Source organism: Ranitomeya variabilis, chromosome 5 (assembly GCF_051348905.1).
Source record: "Ranitomeya variabilis isolate aRanVar5 chromosome 5, aRanVar5.hap1, whole genome shotgun sequence".
Classification (NCBI taxonomy): Eukaryota; Metazoa; Chordata; class Amphibia; order Anura; family Dendrobatidae; genus Ranitomeya; species Ranitomeya variabilis.
The window spans coordinates 582,696,650-582,720,669 of NC_135236.1; the positions used below are offsets into that span (position 1 = coordinate 582,696,650).

At 41.9% G+C, this 24,020-nt stretch overlaps 1 protein-coding gene across 1 annotated transcript in view; it reads left to right on the forward strand.

Moving 5' to 3' along the window:
* Positions 1-24,020, forward strand: part of LCP2 (lymphocyte cytosolic protein 2) — a 1,300,494-nt gene that overhangs the window by 669,028 nt on the left and 607,446 nt on the right. The window contains exons 13-14 of the mRNA XM_077265986.1: positions 12,761-12,838; positions 23,279-23,309. Of these exons, the coding sequence (XP_077122101.1) occupies positions 12,761-12,838; positions 23,279-23,309 (109 nt within the window). The remainder of the gene's footprint in view (positions 1-12,760; positions 12,839-23,278; positions 23,310-24,020) is intronic.

The following is a 24,020-nucleotide window of genomic DNA, read 5'->3' on the forward strand; positions in this document are numbered from 1 at the left end:
AGAATGATGGAATAATATACGTGTCTGTGGCGGTTGTAAAAGTCCTGCATTTGTTTCTTACGTGTCTTGGGTTAACCAAGAAGATTTTTATGGAAAATTTCATAGTCGTTCAATATTGACACAATTTTGCGGTGTATGATTATTATTATTATTATTATCATTATTATTATTAAAGTAACACCAGGAAAATAAAATACTGTGACATATGTAAAACATTATATTCAATAATATTCGTATTTTTTAAAGGAAAGCTGTCTATGGGTAAGAATAGTGTACATTCAGAAACAGCAAAGAGAGGTGAGTGCAGTGGTAACGCTCAGCGAGCTGCGCTAGAAAAATCCGGAGAAACACATCTGTTATACAAAATGTTTAAGGTCAGCAAAACACGGTTTCAAAATGATTGTGTGCAAATAGACGGCACAGGCGCTACGATATCCGATGTCAATAAAAGAGAATAAATATTGTTGGTACACTTTTGATATTATTATCAATTTGTTGGAAGCGTATCAGTAATCAATTTAATACATTTTGATTCGCTGTGCTTTTGGTGTACTGTCTATTTAACACGCTTTATGCGCTTTTAATTAATTATCTGCAGTCCAAATAAATATTATTGGGGCTATAGGTTTATGAAAATGTCAGAACAATGGCTTGTCAAGCAAGACTAATCTTAATATATCATATAAACATCTAATATAAAACAATTACTGGGATAATATTCACTGTATTAACAAATTAAACTATATCACACAACCTGACATCTAGTTAGTGGTCAGTACAGATACATTTTAACAGCTGCTAGCAAGTTGAGTGCTTGTATCTGCACCACAGAAAATCTTAGCAGCTGTTAGCAGTTATAGTGCCCAGACTTCAAGCTCACAACAGAATAATACTGTAGAAACACACCCCGCTCCCCCTACAGAAACTGAGGTGGCCGGTTATACCACCAGACTCTATTACTGTGGTTGAGATCTGAGACAGCAAGCAGAGGTGGGATGTTATAGCATTAGAGCCTATTACGGCCGGGGAGATATGCGGCTATTCAGTAATATTCATATCTATACATAATAATCCCATACAGTGAGGTATAAATCAAATAATCAAATAATCGGGCAGAAACACAGAATATACATAATATACTCTATTTTATAAGAAGTGTAATGGTGTATGTTAATTGTACATGTGATGATTTTTACTTTTTATATTCATATACCTGTCATGTATAAAACAACCGGTTTATACCCTGTCAAAACACTGGTCCCTAGTTTCTGTTACAGAAACTCTAGCATTTAGTTAATGTATAGCATTGAAGTGGTAAAACAGACAGCAAAACAAATGTAACACCGGGAAAATAAAATACTGTAACATAGGTAATACATTATATTCAATAATATTCATATTTTTAAATGAAAACTGTCCGTGGGTGGGAATAGTGTACATTCAGAACCCTCCAAAGAGAAGTGAGTCCGGTGGTAACGCTCAGCGAGCTGCGGCTACGGTCACATCTTTATGGCCTGTCGGCAGAAAAATGCGGCTTACAGAGGCAGCCGCACAAACAGCTACAAATAATGTGAAAATCTAATATGCTATAAAATAAACAGATAAAATGCTATAAAATAAACAGATAAAATACTGTAACATAAGCTCTAGCATTTAGTTAATGTATAGTGTTGAAATGCTAAAAATTGTGTCATCAAATTAGCAATGGCTCATTTGGGGATGAGTGTAATAAAAATACGAGCCATAATATAGGATAGTTTTTGTCAAAATTTTCAAGTTTAATCCGCTGTTCGGGCAGAGATTATAATTTTAGTGAAAAAATTAACTAATAATTATACATAATATGTCCAGAATATACTGTGCTTGTCTGAAAGTTTCACAGTGATAGCTAGCAGTATCGCTCTGGTTGCAGAATGCACTCTCAGCACAAATACATATAGAAGCACTATTCACTATATGTGAACACTGTGTATAAAATACACTGCTCTGATTACAGAGGCAAATTCATTTCAGCTGCCTTAGTAAATATCACGCCTGTCTGATACATACTTTATTAAAGTCTATTAAAACTCATACAGTGACTGTCATTTTTGCACTTCTACATCTGTGTTTTGCTTTTACCGCTTCGGTAAGTTATCACACATAACACAGTCCTCTGAAAGTTTCACACTGATAGTTAGCAGTATTGCACTGATAACAGATTGCACTCTCAGCACAATTGCATATAGAAGCTCTATTCACTACAGCAAGCAGTGTGATGTGCCATTGCAGTCTGATACATACTGGTACAGCAAGACATGTAATGTGATAGTTAGACTCTATTTAATACAACATATAATGAATAAACAGCATGGTGTATTATAAAACACAATTTTGTGTCATTTTAGTGAAAAATTAACTAATAATTATACATAATATGTCTTTTAAGCTAAATCATGCATGTGTACATACATATTTAATGTTTTTGCTTTTTATATTCTGTAAGAATTTTTATATTATTGAATTGTCTTTGTCAAAATTTGACATTGTTCTGTCAGAAATGATTGTTTTAGTGAACAATTAACTAATAATTATACATAATATGTCCAGAATATACTGTACTTGTCTGAAAGTTTCACACTGATAGCTAGCAGTATTGCTCTGGTTGCAGAATGCACTCTCAGCACAAATACATATAGAAGCACTATTCACTATATGTGAACACTGTGTATAAAATACACTGCTCTGATTACAGAGGCAAATTCATTTCAGCTGCCTTAGTAAATATCACGCCTGTCTGATACATACTTTAATAAAGTCTATTGCCTTGTATTGTATATCTACCCTTGATTATTGTCGAGTTATGTGTAAGCCGGTCACTGTTGGTGAATTGGCATATCATATCTGTATTTTATCTATTAACCACACGAGCATGTAGCCCCCGTATCACACATAACACGCCCTCTTAAAACTCATGAAAATGAGAAACTGCGTTATAAGCTGAAAAATATGCTGTTTCACTCTAAATGTGCAGTGGCCAACTGCACTTGTCTTCACTCACGATTATTTCGTCAACATTTTCAAATTTACCGCGTTCTAATTGCAATTATCAATTTAATCAAAACTGCACTTGTCTTCACTGATCTAACTAGTTGTTTAAATTCTTAGAGGACGTTCAAGGTGACAGTTGCTTTGTGTGACAGCTGCTAGCAAATTCTGTGTTTTCTCAGCTAGTGAGAATTCTAGCACACCTTACTTCGCACAGTAAACTATTTTTAGCCAAACTCTGCTTGCGCCGTTATTTGGGGTACCGGAGAAACAGCTGCGGGGAGCCCCACAAACAATGGTTTGAATCATACGCGGTCATTTTCCAAGCACTGTGATCGCAGCTGTTAGGGTAATTAAGTAGGAGACAGTATTCCTTACTTAAATGCACGCAGTTGTGTGGCCGTTAACTAGACAGCCAGAGTTTCTGCAGTTAGAATGTGTTCAGTGATAATGAATCACAACTTATAGTGGATAAATAATCACATTATTCGGTAAGAGTTTGTTGCTGTATAACCAAACGTGCTATTTAACGCGAGTGCTTTTATACTGAGATGTGTTTATTTACAATAAATATCTTTTACTTTTACAATACCCTGTATTTTGCTTTTTTATAAACGTATAAAACACTACGATTCATACCTGCGATTGTTGTAATATGGTCGCACACATAATGCGCCCATTATAAAACACCTATAAATATAAAACTCTAATATAAATCAATTACGGGGGGTAACACTCATGTTGTAACATGCCCAGGGGCATGTTGTAACATGCCCCGGGGATAACATTCATGTTGTAACATGCCCGCATACATAATGCGCGCATTATAAATACCCATATAAATATAAAAACTCTAATATAAAACAATTACGGAGATAACATTCACTCTATTAACAAATTAAATTATATAAAAAGGGAGGGGGAGTTGCCACACAGCTGCTGTTAGAAGACAAGGAGGCCAGCTGTCAGGGGGGAGGGGTTACACACTTTGATACACTTTGATAGGGGCGTGTCCACCTGTCAAATTGAGTTTGACGAAACCACCCGACCCTACACTACTGCCATGTAAAGAAAGAGCTACATGCAATTGTAGATGAAATATCAAATGTCTTTGGTTTTATCACAAATATGTTAAACAAGTACCCTATATTATTTTCATGCACTATTGCTGTTTATTTATTTACTGCAGGGCAATTGCTCATTTATTTTCTCTTGGGTTTTGACTGTTTAGTGGCCAGTGTGAACGTGCACTTACATGCTGCATGCACACCAACTTCTATTCCAGTTCATTGCTTTTGCTTTCATGCACTTGTACTGTAGATACAAGTGCTTCTTCCAAGATTAGAATATCATTAAAAGTTAACTTATTTCAGTTCTTCAATACAAAAAGTGAAACTGATATATTTTATAGAGTCATTACAAACAGAGTGATCTATTTCAAGTGTTTATTTCTGTTAATGTTGATGATTATGGCTTACAGCCAATGAAAACCCAAAAGTCATTATCTCAGTAAAGTAGACTACTTTAAAACACCAGCTTGAAAAATTATTTTAAAACACGAAATGTTGGCCTACTGAAATGTATATTCAGTAAATGCACTCAATACTTGATTTGGGCTCCTGTTGTGAATTTGGATTCTGGGCTCCCCCGGTGGCTACTGGTGGAATTGAACTGGTGTCTTCATCTTCTCTGTTCACCTGTTCCCATCAAGATGTGGGAGTCGCTATATAACCTTGCTGCTCTGTTAGTTGCTTGCCGGTCAACAATGTTATCAGAAGCCTCTCTGTGCTTGTTCCTGCTCCTAGACAACTACTAGATAAGTTGGACTCTTGTCCATGTTTGTTTTTGCATTTTTGTTCCAGTTCACAGCTGTAGTTTCGTTACTGTGTCTGGAAAGCTCTTGTGAACAGGAATTGCCACTCTGGTGTTATGAGTTAATGCCAGAGTTTTAAAGTAATTTCTGGATGGTGTTTTGATAGGGTTTTCAGCTGACCATGAAAGTGTTCTTTCTGTCTTCTGCTATGTAGTAAGTGGACCTCAAATTTGCTAAACCTATTTTCATACTACGTTTTGTTATTTCATCTTAATTCACCGCCAATACATGTGGGGGGCCTCTGTCTCCTTTCGGGGTATTTCTCTAGAGGTGAGCTAGGACTAATATTTTCCTCTGCTAGCATTATTTAGTCCTCCGGCTGGTGCTGGGCATCTAGAATCAACGTAGGCATGCTACCCGGCCACTGCTAGTTGTGTGTTAGGTTTAGTTCATGGTCAGCTCAGTTCCCATCTTCCAAGAGCTAGTTCCTATATATGCTGATGCTATGTTCTCTTGCCATTGAGAACATGACAGTTTGACCGGCCCACTAAAGGGTTAAAATCCTTGGCTGAGAAAGGAGAGAAATAAGTAGTCTGCTGAAATTTTTTTTTTTTTTTTTTTTCTCTCTTTGAATGGCTCTGTGTCCACCTGTTTGTAATGGATCTTCAGAGTGTAACTGCAGGTTTGAATAATCTCGCCACGAAGGTACAAAATTTGCAAGATTTTGTTTGTCATGCACCTGTATCTGAGCCGAGAATTCCTTTGCCGGAATTTTTCTCGGGGAATAGATCTGGGTTTCAGAATTTTCGAAATAATTGCAAATTATTTTTGTCCCTGAAATCTCGCTCTGCCGGAGACCCTGCACAGCAGGTCAGGATTGTGATTTCCTTGCTCCGGGGCGACCCTCAAGACTGGGCTTTTTCATTGACACCAGGGGATCCTGCGTTGCTCAATGTGGATGCATTTTTTCTGGCCTTGGGGTTGCTTTATGACGAACCTCATTTGGAGCTTCAGGCAGAGAAAACTTTGATGTCCCTATCTCAGGGGCAAGATGAAGCGGAAATTTACTGCCAAAGATTCCGTAAATGGTCTGTGCTTACTCAGTGGAATGAGTGCGCCCTGGCGGCGACTTTCAGAGAGGGTCTCTCTGATGCCATTAAGGATGTTATGGTGGGGTTCCCTGTGCCTGCGGGTCTGAATGAGTCCATGACAATGGCTATTCAGATCGATAGGCGTTTGCGGGAGCGCAAACCAGTGCACCATCTGGCGGTGTCCACTGAGAAGTCGCCAGAGAGTATGCAGTGTGATAGAATTCTGTCCCGAAGCGAGCGGCAGAATTTTAGACGGAAAAATGGGTTGTGTTTCTATTGTGGTGATTCTACTCATGTTATATCAGCATGCTCTAAACGCACTAAAAAGCTTGGTAAATCTGTTTCCATTTGCACCTCACCGTCTAAGTTTATTCTATCTGTGACCCTGATTTGCTCTTTGTCATCTATTACCACGGACGCCTATGTCGACTCTGGCGCCGCTTTGAGTCTTATGGATTGGTCCTTTGCCAAACGCTGTGGGTATGATTTAGAGCCTTTGGAGACTCCTATTCCTCTGAAGGGGATTGACTCCACCCCATTGGCTAATAATAAACCACAATACTGGACACAAGTAACTATGCGTATTAATCCGGATCACCAGGAGATTATTCGCTTTCTGGTGCTGTATAATCTACATGATGATTTGGTGCTAGGATTGCCTTGGCTGCAATCTCACAACCCAGTCCTCGACTGGAGAGCTATGTCTGTGTTGAGCTGGGGATGTAAGGGGGCTCATGGGGATGTACCTGTGGTTTCCATTTCATCATCTATTCCCTCTGAAATTCCTGAGTTCCTGTCTGACTATCGTGACGTCTTTGAAGAATCCAAGCTTGGTTCGTTACCTCCGCACCGAGAGTGCGATTGTGCCATAGATTTAATCCCGGGTAGTAAATACCCAAAGGGTCGTTTATTTAATCTGTCTGTGCCTGAACATGCTGCTATGCGAGAATATATAAAGGAGTCCTTGGAAAAGGGACATATTCGTCCATCGTCATCTCCCTTAGGAGCCGGTTTTTTCTTTGTGTCAATAAAAGACGGCTCTTTGAGACCATGTATTGATTATCGGCTTTTGAATAAAATCACTGTTAAATATCAATACCCATTGCCGTTGTTGACTGATTTGTTTGCTCGCATAAAGGGGGCCAAGTGGTTCTCTAAGATTGACCTTCGTGGGGCGTATAATTTGGTGCGAATCAGGCAGGGGGATGAGTGGAAAACCGCATTTAATACGCCCGAGGGCCACTTTGAGTATTTAGTGATGCCTTTTGGTCTTTCAAATGCTCCGTCAGTTTTCCAGTCCTTTATGCATGATATTTTTCGCGATTATTTGGATAAATTTATGATTGTGTATCGGGATGATATTCTGATTTTTTCGGATGACTGGGACTCTCATGTCCAGCAAGTCAGGAGGGTTTTTCAGGTTTTGCGGTCTAATTCTTTGTGTGTGAAGGGTTCTAAGTGTGTTTTTGGGGTACAGAGGATTTCCTTTTTGGGATATATTTTTTCCCCCTCTTCCATTGAAATGGATCCTGTCAAGGTTCAAGCTATTTGTGATTGGACGCAGCCCTCTTCTCTTAAGAGTCTTCAGAAATTTTTGGGCTTTGCTAACTTTTATCGTCGATTTATTGCTGGTTTTTCGGATATTGCTAAGCCATTGACCGATTTGACTAAGAAGGGTGCTGATGTTGCTGATTGGTCCCCTGATGCTGTGGAGGCCTTTCGGGAGCTTAAGCGCCGTTTTTCCTCTGCCCCTGTGTTGCGTCAGCCTGATGTTGCTCTACCTTTTCAGGTTGAGGTCGACGCTTCTGAGATCGGAGCTGGGGCAGTGTTGTCGCAGAAAAGTTCTGACTGCTCCGTGATGAGGCCTTGTGCCTTCTTTTCCCGTAAATTTTCGCCCACTGAGCGGAATTATGATGTTGGGAATCGGGAGCTTTTGGCCATGAAGTGGGCTTTTGAGGAGTGGCGCCATTGGCTTGAGGGGGCCAGACATCAGGTGGTGGTATTGACTGACCACAAAAATTTGATTTATCTTGAGACCGCCAGGCGCCTGAATCCTAGACAGGCGCGCTGGTCATTATTTTTCTCTCGGTTTAATTTTGTGGTGTCATACCTACCGGGTTCTAAGAATGTTAAGGCGGATGCCCTTTCTAGGAGTTTTGAGCCTGACTCGCCTGGTAACTCTGAGCCCACAGGTATCCTTAAGGATGGAGTGGTATTGTCAGCCGTTTCTCCAGACCTGCGGCGGGCCTTGCAGGAGTTTCAGGCGGATAGACCTGATCGTTGCCCACCTGATAAACTGTTTGTTCCTGATGATTGGACCAGTAGAGTCATCTCTGAGGTTCATTCTTCTGCGTTGGCAGGTCATCCTGGCATTTTTGGTACCAGGGATTTGGTGGCAAGGTCCTTCTGGTGGCCTTCCCTGTCACGAGATGTGCGAGGCTTTGTGCAGTCTTGTGACGTTTGTGCTCGGGCCAAGCCTTGTTGTTCTCGGGCTAGTGGATTATTGTTGCCCTTGCCTATTCCTAAGAGGCCTTGGACGCACATCTCGATGGATTTTATTTCAGATCTGCCTGTTTCTCAGAAGATGTCTGTCATCTGGGTGGTGTGTGACCGTTTCTCTAAGATGGTCCATTTGGTTCCTCTGCCCAAGTTGCCTTCTTCTTCCGAGTTGGTTCCTCTGTTTTTTCAAAATGTTGTTCGTTTGCATGGTATTCCTGAGAATATCGTTTCTGACAGAGGGACTCAATTCGTGTCTAGATTTTGGCGGGCATTCTGTGCTAGGATGGGCATAGATTTATCTTTTTCGTCCGCTTTCCATCCTCAGACGAATGGCCAGACCGAGCGGATTAATCAGACCCTGGAGACATATCTGAGGTGTTTTGTGTCTGCTGACCAGGATGATTGGGTTGCTTTTTTGCCATTGGCGGAGTTCGCTCTCAATAATCGGGCCAGCTCTGCCACTTTGGTGTCCCCGTTTTTCTGTAATTCGGGGTTTCATCCTCGATTTTCCTCTGGTCAGGTGGAATCTTCGGATTGTCCTGGAGTGGATGCTGTGGTGGAGATATTGCATCAGATCTGGGGGCAGGTGGTGGACAATTTGAGGTTGTCCCAGGAGAAGACTCAGCTTTTTGCCAACCGCCACCGTCGTGTTGGTCCTCGGCTTTGTGTTGGGGATTTGGTGTGGTTGTCTTCTCGTTTTGTCCCTATGAGGGTCTCTTCTCCTAAGTTTAAGCCTCGGTTCATCGGCCCGTATAAGATATTGGAGATTCTTAACCCTGTTTCCTTCCGTTTGGACCTCCCTGCATCCTTTTCTATTCATAACGTTTTTCATCGGTCATTATTGTGCAGGTATGAGGTACCGGTTGTGCCTTCCGTTGAGCCTCCTGCTCCGGTGTTGGTTGAGGGTGAGTTGGAGTACGTTGTGGAGAAAATCTTAGACTCTCGTGTTTCCAGACGGAGACTCCAGTATCTGGTCAAGTGGAAGGGATACGGCCAGGAGGATAATTCTTGGGTGAATGCATCTGATGTTCATGCCTCTGATCTGGTTCGTGCCTTTCATAGGGCCCATCCTGATCGCCCTGGTGGTTCTGGTGAGGGTTCGGTGCCCCCTCCTTGAGGGGGGGGTACTGTTGTGAATTTGGATTCTGGGCTCCCCCGGTGGCTACTGGTGGAATTGAACTGGTGTCTTCATCTTCTCTGTTCACCTGTTCCCATCAAGATGTGGGAGTCGCTATATAACCTTGCTGCTCTGTTAGTTGCTTGCCGGTCAACAATGTTATCAGAAGCCTCTCTGTGCTTGTTCCTGCTCCTAGACAACTACTAGATAAGTTGGACTCTTGTCCATGTTTGTTTTTGCATTTTTGTTCCAGTTCACAGCTGTAGTTTCGTTACTGTGTCTGGAAAGCTCTTGTGAACAGGAATTGCCACTCTGGTGTTATGAGTTAATGCCAGAGTTTTAAAGTAATTTCTGGATGGTGTTTTGATAGGGTTTTCAGCTGACCATGAAAGTGTTCTTTCTGTCTTCTGCTATGTAGTAAGTGGACCTCAAATTTGCTAAACCTATTTTCATACTACGTTTTGTTATTTCATCTTAATTCACCGCCAATACATGTGGGGGGCCTCTGTCTCCTTTCGGGGTATTTCTCTAGAGGTGAGCTAGGACTAATATTTTCCTCTGCTAGCATTATTTAGTCCTCCGGCTGGTGCTGGGCATCTAGAATCAACGTAGGCATGCTACCCGGCCACTGCTAGTTGTGTGTTAGGTTTAGTTCATGGTCAGCTCAGTTCCCATCTTCCAAGAGCTAGTTCCTATATATGCTGATGCTATGTTCTCTTGCCATTGAGAACATGACAGGCTCCTTTGCATCAATTACTGCATCAATGCAGTGTGGCATAGCGGCAATCACAATGTGGCACTGCCGAGGTGTTATGGAAGCACAGGTAGCTTTGATAGCAGCCTTCAGCTCCTCTGCATTGTTGGGTCTGGTATCTTTCATCTTCCTCTTGACCATACCCAATAGAGTCTCTATGAGGTTAAGGTCAGGCGAGTTTGCTGGCCAATCAAGCACAGTGGTACTGTTGTTTTTAAACCAGGTATTGGTACTTTTGGCAGTGTGGACATGTGACAAACCCTGCTGGAGAATGAATTTCCATCTCCAAAAAGCTTGTCAGCAGAGGAAAGCATGAAGGGCTCTAACATTTTCGGGTAGATGGCTGCGCTGACTTTGGTCTTTATAAAACACAGTGGACCAAAACCAGCATATGATATGGCTCCACAAACCATCACTGTGGAAACTTCACACTAGACCTCAAGCAGCTTGGATTGTGTGCCTCTCCACTCTTACTCTAGACTCTGGGACTTTGATTTCCAAATGAAATGCAAAATTTACTTTAATCTGAAAACAACACCTTGGACCACTGAGCAACAGTCCAGTTCTTTTTCTCCTTGGCCCAGGTAAGACGCTTCCTGGCATTGTCTATTGGTCATGAGTAGCTTGACACGAGGAATGTGACACTTGTAGCCCTTGTCCTGAATATGTCTGTCAGTGGTTGCTCTTGAACCAATGACTCCAGCAGCAGTCCACTCCTTGTGAATCTCCCTCAAATTTTAGAATGGCCTTTTCTTAACAATCCTTTCAAGACGGCTGTTATCCTGGTTGCTTGTGCACCTTTTTCTACCACACTTTTTCCTTCCACTCAAAGTTCCATTAATATGATTGGATACAGCACTCTGTGAACACACAGTTTCTTTACCATTGACCTTTTGTGGCTGACCCTCCTTGCAGAGTGTGTCAATGACTGCCTTCTGGACAGCAGTCTTCCCCATGATTGTGGAACCTACTGAAACAGACTATGGGACATTTTTAAATGCTTAGGAAGCTTTTGCAGGTGTTTTTTGTTAATAATTCCAATTTCCTGAGATAATGACTTTTGGGTTTTCATTGGCTGTAAGCCATAATCATCAACAGTAATAGAAATAAACACTTGAAATAGATCACTGTGTTGTAATGACGCTATATAATATATGAGCTTCACTTTTTGTATTGAAGAACTGAAATAAATTAACTTTTTGATGATATTCTAATTTTGTGAGAAGCACCTGTAGTTTGAGGTGTGAAATACTGCAGACAGATTCCCTTTAAAACTATATGCATGCTACTTTGCTTTGCAAACAAATAGCATTTAAATATGTTGTGTATCAAGGGGATACCTTTGGCATTGATGAATATTCGTAGGATTGATCAGTATCAGATTAATAGGGGTCCATGAACAGGAACACTCACCGATTGTCTTTTGGCAGCTTATGCTGCGACCATACAGTATGTAGACAGTGTGCACAGTTGGAGCAATGCAGCTCGGTACATTATAAAGTGTTACAGATCAGCCCCTGAATTGGGTTTGAATTGCAGTAACTAACAATTGCTGATGTAAATGTAAATGGAGCGGTCTTGCACTGTATCTGATCATGAAGTTCACCTAAAAAGCCCTGAACTTTTGATTACCAGTGTTAAAGGGAACCTGTCCCCCTGTTTTTTTGATATGAGATAAAAATATGGTTCAATAGGGCCTGAGCTCTGCATTACATCAGTACCTTTCATATTCCCCGATTCCCCACCTTTGCTGAGAAAATACCATAGTAATCTCTCCATTTTTGTATGTCAATCACCACGGTCCGGTCCAATGGGCGTAGCCTATTCGCCGTTTCTCCCCACCTCCTGCCTTGCTCTACGCATTAATTTCTCTTCTTTCCTGCGTTGGCGGGGGTTGTTTTCTGCACCTGCCCATTAAAGTGGCCTCTCGCGCATGCGCAGTATGTTTTGCCCAACAGTGGGCAAAACATACAACACATTATTGCGCATGCGACAGCATTTTCCTTGACGTACTGCACAGGCGATAGAGGCCAATTCAATGCGCATGCGCGGAAACTAAACGGGATCTGTGCTATTCACAGATCTCGTTACGTCAAGCACGCCGAGGAGCGGGGGGAGAGACAGCAATTAGGCCCCGACAGAGAGATTACTAAGGTATTTTCTCAGCAAAGGTGGGGAATCGGGGGATATGAAAGGTACTGATGTAAAGAGAATCAGGCACTATTGAACCATATTTTTATCTCATATCGAAAAAAAGGGGTGACAGGTTCCCTTTAACTTCAGTCCTTATTCTGCAGCACTGGAAATCACAACTCAAAGATTGATTGATTGATTGATTGATTGCAGTAGATGATTCTCCACACTGTATATAGCTCTTACCTCTGGGTTACATTCTCTTAATGAGTCATATTCTTTGTACATATACTGTATATATCGAATAATAACAAATATGTGTTTAGGCCTTCAGGAAAGCCAGAACATTTACGGAACCCTGCACTGCCAAGTCAGTCTCCAGCCATAAAATCAAGCTATGCAGGGTAAGTACCACTCTGAAAGAGGCAGTAGCAATGAAGCAACCCGGTCTGTAAAATTAGAAATATAGGTAGACTTTGCTATTTTAATTAACATCCTAGTAAAGTCTTTATTAGCCCATTTTGTCCTTAAGAGGACTGTGCCAGCATTATATAATGCACTGCTCAAAAAAATAAAGGGAACACTTAAACAACAAAATATAACTCCAAGTAACTCAAACTTCTGTGAAATCAAACTGTCCACTTAGGAAACAACATTGTTTGACAATCAATTTCACTTGCTGTTGTGAAAATGGAATAGACAACAGATGGAAATTATTGGCAATTATCAAGACACACTCAATAAAGGAGTGGTTCTGCAAGGGGGACCACAGACCACATATCAGTACCAATGCTTTCTGGCTGATGTTTTGGTCACTTTTGAATGTTGGTTGTGCTTTCACACTCATGGTAGCATGAGACAGACTATTCAACCCACACAAGTGGCTCAGGTACTGCAGCTTATCCAGGATGGCACATCAATGTGAGCTGTGGCAAGAAGGTTTGGTGTGTCTGTCAGCGTAGTGTCCAGAGGCTGGAGGTGCTACCAGGAGACAGGCCAGTATGACAGGAGACGTGGAGGGAGCCGTAGGAGGGCAACAACCCAGCAGCAGGACAGCTATCTCAGCCTTTGTGCAAAAAGGAACATGAGGAGCACTGCCAGAGCCCTGCAAAATTAACTCCAGTAGGCCACAAATGTGCATGTGTCTGCACAAAGAGTTAGAAACCGACTCCATGAGGATGTCAGAGTGCCCAACGTCCACAGATGAGGGTTGGGCTCACAGCCCAACACCATGCAGAACGCTTGACATTTGCCACAGAACACCAGGATTGGCAAATTCACCACTGGCGCCCTGTGCTCTTCACAGATGAAAGCAGGTTCATACTGAGCACATGTGACAGACGTGACAAGAGTCTGGAGATGCTGTGGCCATTAGGTACTGAGATGAGATCCTCAGAGCTCTTGTGAGACCATATGCTTGCGTGGTTGGCCCTGGGTTCCTGCTAATGCAGGACAATGCCAGATGTCTTGTGGCTGGAGCGTGTCAGTAGTTCCTGCAAGATGAAGGCATTGAATCTATGGGCTGGCCCGCCCGTTCCCCAGACCTGATTTTTTTTGTCTGAATAATTTCCCACGCTAGAGTTCATATGAGTTTATGCTACCAGGGGGCGCATCACCGCAAGTCTACGAAGCTACGTTCCCCTGCATTCCATTCATTTCCCAGTTTTTACAACCAGGGACAGCTGCATTCGCAGGCTCCTGGTTGTAAAATTATTTAAACCCTTCAGATGGATTTACATCGTGGGACATGACTGTATGGCGGACAGGTATGAGATACTGTAGCTTTTTTATTTTCCCTTTTTTTCAGATGACAAGGGTCATCAGTTGTATTTAGAGTACAATAAAGATGTTAAAACCCATGTGTATTTATTTCATTAAAATACTTTATTCATAATGTATGTTTTTTTAACTCTTTATTAATATTGGATTAATAATGGATAGGTGTCTTATTGACATCTCTCCATTATTAACCAGGCTTAATGTCCCCTTACATTAGCAAGGTGACATTAACCCCTTATTACCCCATATCCCATATTATGTTATGGAAATTTGGTTTGGGATGAATCTATCCTTGTGTGTGCTGCGGCCGTTCCCAATTAGACTGAGTATTTTGAGCGCTCAAGAAAGAATGACTCTGACACGACTGTGACAGAATAGCATTCCACCAATACTGATGATTTATTGTACTTACATGGTTTTATAATTGCATATAGAAAGGAGGTGGTTAGGGGTGGTTAGTTAATTAACATACAATTTAGCTGTTATATCATTGGTTGACTGAGTACATGATATATTTTGACTGAGTACATGGCATATTCTGACTAAAGTCTACCTAGCAACAAGCTGATTTAGCACTCTTAACAATAGCTGTCACCCTTATCCTGCTATTCAGCAGGATTCTAGACATTAGTTCAAGATATTTGGCCTAAGTTCCGGTTTTTGGGTGTCTGGAAAGTACCGAGGAACCATCTGACCTAGCTCATGTGGTCAAGTTGAGTAATTGATCATAAACTAGCTGAGTATATAGATATATTTGCGTTTCTATGAGTATATATGATTACAAAGAAGTATACATGCAAGTGAGATCTACATGATATATATATTTCCATTATATATATATATATGTATATATATATATATATATATATATATATATAAATATATATATATATATATACTGTGTATATATATATATATATATATATATATATATATATATATATATATATATATACCTATTCTATGTGTAGACATTTATTTTAGCTATACTATTCTAACCTGTCAGTGTGATTTTACTGTACACCGCACTGAATTACCGGCTTTTCTATAGAACACCGGTGCATATTTCTCGCAAGTCGCATGCATCGTCCGTGTGTAATCCGTATTTTTCACACCCCCATAGACTTTCATTGGCGGATTTTTTGTGCAATACGCTGACAAACGCAGCATGCTGCGATTTTCTCACCCGTAAAATACAGCTGAGAATTATACGGTAGATAGGAGCTGCCCCATAGAGAAACATTGGTCTGTGTGCGTTGTTTTTGCGCCTCTCATACGTCCGTATTCCTTTCCAGTGTGACCACGGCCTATCACATCGCTTGTCGTGCCCGGCGTCACATATGCAAAAAATCGAATCCGATTGGATGTCAAGCGGGGAAAAACAGGGAGCGACGTCCCAGCTTACACACGTGCCCACAGGAAGCATGAATCACCATATTGGAGAAAGGAATACACATGTTGCTGGAAAGCTGATCATAAACGTGAAAACAAATTAGGTTGACATATATAAAGAAATCAGACAGCCAGCAATGAATGTCCATTACCATTCAGTTCATACAATTAAAGGTTCTAAATATTTAACTCCTCTTTTCTTTCATAACATATTTGTTATCATTATATATAATATAGAAATATACTTCACTTTTTTTGAAACTGTAATACACTGTGTGCAGGATTACTAGGCAAGTTGTATTTTGATCACATGATACTTTTTATACATGTTGTCCTACTCCAAGCTGTTCAGGCTTGAGAGCCAACTACCAATTAAGTAAATCAGGTGATGTGCGTCTCTGTAATGAGGAGGGATGTTGTCTAATGACATAAAAACCCTCTATAAGGTGTGCTTAATTATTAGGCAACTTCCTTTCCTTTGGCAAAATGGGTCAGAAGAGAGATTTGACGGGCTCTGAAAAGTCCAAAATTGTGATATGTCTTGCAGAGGGATGCAGCAGTCTTGAAATTGCCAAACTTTTGAAGCGTTATCACCGAACAATCAAGCGTTTCATGGCAAATGGCCAACAGGGTCGCAAGAAGCGTGTTGGGCAAAAAAGGCGCACACTAACTGTCCATGAATTGAGAAAAATCAAGCCTGAAGCTGCCAAGATGCCATTTTCCACCAGTTTTGCCATATTTCAGAGCTGCAACGTTACTGGAGTAACAAAAAGCACAAGGTGTGTGATACTCAGGGACATGGCCAAGGTAAGGAAGGCTGAAAAACGACCACCTTTGAACAAGAAACATAAGATAAAACGTCAAGACTGGGCCAAGAAATATCTTAAGACTGACTTTTCAAAGGTTTTATGGACTGATGAAATGAGAGTGACTTTTGATGGGCCAGAGGCTGGATCAGTAAAGGGCAGAGAGCTCCACTCCGACTCAGACACTAGCAAGGTGGAGGTGGGGTACTGGTATGGGCTGGTACCATCAAAGATGAACTTGTGGGACCTTTTCAGGTTGAGGATGGAGTGAAGCTCAACTCTCAGACCTTCCAGTTTCTGAAAGACAACTTCTTCAAGTAGTGGTACAGGAAGAAGTCAGTATCGTTCAAGAAAAACATGATTTTCATGCAGGAAAATCCTCCATCACATACCTCCAACTACCCACACAGCGTGGCTGGCCAGTAAAGGTCTCAAAGAAGAAAAAAATAATGACATGGCCCCCTTGTTCACCTGATCTGAACCCCATAGAGAACCTGTGGTCCCTCATAAAATGTGAAATCTACAGGGAGGGAAAACAGTACACCTCTCGGAACAGTGTCTGGGAGGCTGTGGTGGCTGCTGCACGCAATCTTGATCGTAAACAGATCAAGCAACTGACAGAATCTATGGATGGAAGGCTGTTGAGTGTCATCATAAAGAAAGGTGGCTATATTGGTCACAAAATTTTGGGGGTTTTGTTTTTGCACGTCAGAAATGTTTATTTCTAAATTTTGTGCAGTTATATTGGTTTACCTGGTGAAAATAAACAAGTGAGATGGGAATATATTTGGTTTTTATTAAGTTGCCTAATAATTCTGCACAGTAATAGTTACCTGCACAAACCGATATCCTCCTAAGATAGCCAAATCTAAAAAAAAACCACTCCAACTTCCAAAAATATTAAGCTTTGATATTTATGAGTCTTTTCGGTTGATTGAGAATATAGTTGTTGATCAATAATAAAAAATAATCCTCTAAAATACAACTTGTCTAATAATTCTGCACACAGTGTAGTATTATTTAACCTCTAGATGCCAGCAGAATATTTTAGAACCTTTAGGCCAGGGTCACACTATCAGTATTTGGTCAGTATTTTATTTCAGTATTTGTAGCCAAAACTAGGAGTGGAACAATCAGAGGAAAAGTATAATAGAAACACATCACTACTAGTGATGAGCGAATATACTCTTTACTCGAGATTTCTCGAGCATTCACGGGGGTCCTCCGAGTATTTTTTAGTGCTCGGAGTTTTAGTTTTTCTTGCCGCAGCTGAATGATTTACATCTGTTAGCCAGCATAAGCACATGTGGGGATTCCCTAGCAACCAGGCAACCCCCACATGTACTTATTAGAAATGTAGTGTAGTTTTTCTGATTTGTCATGTCTCTTTCCCCATCTACGGGTATTACAGGACCTTAGATATCCATACTTATGACCATTGGCAACTACCTAACTAACTTATTGGTCATAACCATGGATACCTAGGTCCTGCAATGCCTGTGCATGAGGAAATGGTTGCACTCAACTATCTTAAAGGGAACCTGTCACCCCCCAGGTATTTTTAACTAAAAGAGCCACCTTGTGCGGCACTAATGCTGCATTCTGTCAAGGTGGCTCTTTAGTTGGGGTCCCTTCCAACGCTGAAATATTCGTTTTTATAATTTGCCCCTCATGCCTGTATGCCTGTTTGTGTCTTTTACCCCCGGATACAAACTCCTCCCAGCCATCCCTCAGCCCCTCCCTGCACCAGGCGCCACCTCGTCTGCATTCATTATCGTGCCCAGTGCCTGCACTGAGTTCCTTTTTCGGGCATGCACAGTTTGCGTTGCCCTTCGACTCCCATCACATGATGGGAACTTACAGCGCAGGCACTGGGGACGTTGATGAAGGCACAGGAGGCGGCGCCCGGCGCACAGAGGGGCTGAGGGATGGCTAGGAGGCGTTTGTGTCCAGGGGGAAAAGACATGCCCCCCAGACGGGCTACAGATATGAGGGGCAAATTATAAAAACAAATATTTCAGCGTTGGAAGGGACCCCAAATAAAAGAGCCACCTTGACAGAATGCAGCATTAGTGCTGCACAAGGTGGCTCTTTTAGTTAAAAATGCCTGGGGGGGGGGGTGACAGGTTCCCTTTAAGACAGTTGAGTGCAACCATTTCCTCATGCACAGGCATTGCAGGACCTAGGTACCCTTTAAAGCATGTCAATGTCAAAGATGTGTGGGTATTTTGATATGTAAGTAGCTGTTTTTTTGTATGCACCTGTTCAGACTAGTTCTTGATGTGCCGGTCAGTTTTTCTGTTATTTATATGATAAGCTTTCTGACTGAGCACTCCGCCATTCACCATGTGGTGATTTTAACTACATCTAATAACATCAGGCTCCGACAAAACCATAAATGTAGGCTTTACCAAGAGAGGTGTTGATATTCACCGATACATTCAGAGATTAGCCATAGGTAAGTGTTCACACTGGGCAGTTCATGAGATTACTATTTGGCCAAATTTTGTGCAAAACGTTTCATGTGTATTTTTCCTAAATTTCAAAGGCCATTTTGCTATTACTACTTCACATATTTCACATTGACATGGTTTAACACAATTGAGTGCAACCATTTTTGTATTTTGATATATAAGTTTTTTTTTTTTTTGGTATGCACTTGTTCAGACTAGTTCTTGATGTGCCGGTCAGTTTTTCTGTTATTTATGTGCATGAGGAAAGATACATAACAAATCATAATAACTATAATATATTTCTAATTGGAGGCATTTGCTAATATTACTGTTATCACACGTACTACATATTGGAATAGGATCTTGGAGATGGAAATACCCCTGTCATGGTATGACTGGGTTCATGCCCTGCTTTTGCAGGGTTAATGGTTGTAGCCTCCTTTTGGTTCTGGGAGGGTTATTTTATACCCACACTGAACCTGGTTTCTCTGTCAGTTATATGCTGATCCTCAGCTGAGTTCTGACCCCCGTGTCTCTGTGGATACAGTTTGCTTGTATTCGTTTTGCCTGTGTATGACCTGGTCCGTTTACGTTCTTACTTTGGCTATCCGATTTTGTACCTTCAGTTTATCTCCTGGTTTTGACTCTTAGCTCTGTCCCTGAACTTCAATTTGTTTGCTTCCACTCTGTGCTGCGCTACCCTCTCCAGTTCTGACCACGGCTTGTTACTGACTCTGTCTCTAGTGTACCTGTGTGTTTCCTGCACTCCAACCTGCACTCTCCACCGGTACTCTGCTCTCCGGGGGTTAGGCTTCGCCCCCTCTGCCACTCCTCCAGCGGTCACATGCTTCAGATACTGTACCTGCTGCACTACTTGTTTCCATAGCCGCACCACGTAACAGGACATGCACACAGACGTACAGTGTGAGTACCGTGCGGTGTTCTTTACATTATAAATAATTATAACATTTAAATGGGATTTGCACCCTTTTTTTTCCCTGGTCATGGATTCGCTGCATGCTCTCTCTGAGCAGGTGAATATCCTCGCTCAGATGATGCAGAAGCTGTCTATGGAGCAGTGAGCTTTGGCTCAGTCACACCAACAGGTGCAAAGAGATGTGGCGGGCGCCCTTCAGGATTCGATTCAGTCGGGAGCTCGGGACGAAGACAACATTAACGTTTCTTTGGTAGCTCCGGAACCTCCGGTGAAGTTACCTGACCATTTTTCTGGGGAAAAAAAATTATTTAGAACTTTCAAAGAGGGGTGTAAATAGTTTTTTGAGTTGCACCCCTGCTCCTCAGGGAATGAAATGCAGAAGGCGGGGATTGTTATGTCCTTGTTAAGAGGGGCTCTGCAGGCGTGGGCTTTCTCTCTGTCTCCTTTCACATCTGAACGTATGTCTGTAGATTTGTTTTTTGAGGCCCTAGGGCACATTTGCGATGAGCCTGATAGAGTGTGTCTTGCTGAAGATATGGTTATGAGTATGGCACAGGGGAAGCACTCAGCTGAATGGTTCTGTTCAGAGTTTAGACGCTGGCATGCTGAAGTTTCCTGGAACGACGCTGCCCTGAGAGGTTTGTTCCGCAGGGGCCTGTCTAACCATCTACAGGACGCTCTGTCATTTCATCCTCCCCCGATACTCTGGAGGACACCATTAGGAAGTCTGTATGGACTGGAGACTCCGTGATAGAGGAGAGATGCATCAGTAGACTCCATTATACCCCAACCTGAGTGATTCTGCACCTGACTCTGAGCCCAAGGAGGTAGGGGGCTATCTTGTTGAAGGAAAAAAAGAGAAGACGCCGGACAGACAACCGATTGTGTTTTTTCTGTGGAGCCTCTGGACATTGGAAGCTTGCTGATGGTCCCATTGTTACCACCGCTTTTGTTGACTGTGGTTCTACCACTAACCTGATTGAGGGTGGTGACTATTAGTAAGATAGGGAAAGTCAGACTTAATGATCCTGTTAAAATCATGGCTATTGACTCCTCTCCCCTCACTTGTGAGGGAATCTGTCTTATGTCTGAATTTTTTTCGCTGAAAGTGGGTCTCCCTCATTTGGAAAAATTAAGTTGTTTTCTTCTGAATCCTTTGCCTGCAGGACTGGTACTAGGAATACCTTGGCTTTAACACCACAATCCTGTCATTGATTGGGTTCAGATCATTCAATGGGGATGTAAAGCCAACAGCCTGTGTTGTAATATGACACTTCTTGTCACTCCTGTAAAATCTGTGTCTGTCGTCTGTCGGTCTGGAGGGTTTTCCGGAGTACCTGAAGGACTTCGAAGACGTGTTTTCCAAAAGGGAGGATGAGGCGTTACCACCACATAGACCTTTTCATTGCGCCATTGACTTAGTTCCAGGAGCCAAGTTACCCAAGGCTCGTCTGTTTAATTTATTCCGGCCCGAACGCAGAGGCATAGATAGGGTTTTGGTTCAGGGGTCGACAAAACTTCTGAGTGGGCCCCTAACCAGGTAACAACTCGATGACACACCCTAATAGTGGAGGAGAACCTCAGCAAATGACCGCGCAATTACTGAAGATAATCTCTATATAAAGATCAACATGGATATTACTGCCATATGGTCAGTGGTAAATACCAGCCCTACAGAATATATAAGAGATCACTGCACAGTTACAGATGAGTTATGATTGACGTCCTTTCTGATGGAATCGTTCACTTTTCCCATCTTTTCCATCTGGCCTAGACCGACATGACAGCTTCTTCTAGCAATGACTCACCTGTAGAGGATACAACAAAAACACGTTTCACTTCTCATATTCCAGCCCCATCACCATCTATTCCCAACCTGCACAAACTGCAGGAGCGGCGCGCTCCTTCCCTCATCAATGCGGTCAGCTGTATCGGCTAAATGCCGATACAGCTGACCTTGCGGTGACGGGCGGGAGACCCACTGCTGACACCAGGCCCCCCCTTCCTGCTCACGGGCCCCATGGCGGCAGAGCAGGGAGAACAATTCTCCCAGCTCTGCCGCAGAATGCTGCACGTGCCGATACAGTTACAGTAGCATAGTTCCGGGTGGGCCCCCTCTGAGCTCCCTCTGCCCCCCGGTAGCTATGCTACTGCCCGAACATCAAGCCATGATGGAGTACATCACTGAGAGCCTCCGCAATCTATGAGGGGCGTATAACCTCATAAGGGTTCGGGAAGGGGACGAACGGAAAACAGTGTCTTTGACCACTGAAGGGCTAATACCACTAACTGTGGAAACTTCACAATAGACCTCAAGCAGCTTGGATTGTCGGTCTCTCCACTCTTCCTTCAGACTCTGGGACCTTGATTTCCAAGATCTAGTGTGAAGTATCCACAATCATTGATGGTTTCGGGAGCCATGTCATCTGCTGGTGTAGGTTCACTGTGTTTTATCAAGACCAAAGTCAGCGCAGCCATCTACCAGGAAATTTTAGAGCACTTCATGATTCCCTCTGCCGACAAGCTTTTGGGAGATGGAAATTTAATTCTCCAGCAGGATTTGGCACCTGTCCACACTGCCAAAAGTAACAACACCTGGTTTAAAAACAACAGTATCACTGTGCTTGATTGGCCAGCAAACTTGTCTTACCTTAACCCCATAGAGAATCTATGGGGTATTGTCAAGAGGAAGATGAGACACCAGACCCAACAATTCAGATGAGCTGAAGGCTGCTATCAAAGCAACCTGAGCTTCCATAACACCTCAACAGTGCCAAAGGCTGATCGCCTCCATGCCACGCCACATTGATGCAGTAATTGATGCAAAAGGATCCCCGACCAAGTATTGAGTGCATTAACTGAACATACATTTCAGTAGGCCAACATTTTTTATGTTAAAATCTTTTTTTTTTTTCAAGCTGGTGTTATAAAATATTCTAATTTACTGAGATAATGACTTTTGGGTTTTCATTGGCTGAAAGCCATAATCATCAACATTAATAGAAATAAACACTTTAAATACATCACTCTATTTATAATGACTCTAATATACGAGTTTCACTTTTTTTGTATTGAAGAACTGAAATAAATTAACTAGGTGTAAGATGCATCTGTAATTTCAGCCTCCTGCCTGCACTGCAAAGTTGATCTAGATTTGCTAAAACCCAGCAGCTCCTGCTTCCTCCTGGCACCTGGTACTTTATTAGGACAAGAGGAAGAGCTGGTAGTGCTTCCTAAGCTGGTTAGTGGTTACACAACACTTGTTTAGCCCAGTGGATACAGCAATTAGTAAGTCAGAGATGGTAATAAACCATTTCTGTCTTCTCTATGAGAAGAATATTGTTGCAAAGTCATATGTGGATGTGCCCAACATTTTAAGATGTCTGGCAGTAAACAAGTAGTTAAATTGAACCAGTAACATGTAACTGTGACCTAAGCTGAGCATGTAACCCTATGTGTTCCAAAACTTTCTTGTAGGCATATTCCAGATGCTGAGGACATTCTTTCAGTGAGTAAACATTTTATTTTTAAATGCATTTGTTTATGTAGGTTTAACATATCTTTCTATGTATAATTTAAATTATTTCTTTTTAGCAGTTTGCATTTTGTTCCATTTGAAGGCAAATATGCAGTTAAACACTCAATCTATTTTTTTTTATTTTTGCTTGTATACTACAGAAGAGGCTATATTAAATAATATTATTATTGCCTGTGCCTTTAATGCTAAGATTACTAGTAAAATCCATCTTCAGAGAGGTAACGGTGAAGATGGAGTATTAGGTCTCTGACAAAACAAGTACAGTAATTTCCATAAACGTAACTAAGTCCTCATATTGCAGTTATGTCCCCATATAGTAATTATGTCCCCATCCAAGGCCCCATATTGTAGTTATGTCCCCATCCAGGTACTCATTTTGTAGTCATGTCCACCTCCCCATGTCCCCATACCCAGGTCCCCATATTGTAGATATGTCCCCATCCGGGTCCCCATATTGTAGTCATAGCTGCATCCAGGTACTCATATTGTAGTCGTCCCCATATCAATGTCCCCATCTTGTATTTATGTCTCCATCCACGTCCTCATATTGTAGTTATATCCCTATCCAGGTTCTTATATTGTAGTCATGTCCCCATATTTTAGTTATGTACCCATCCAAGTCCTCAAATTGCAGTTATGTCCATATCCAGATCAACATATAGTAGTTATGTTGCCATCTAG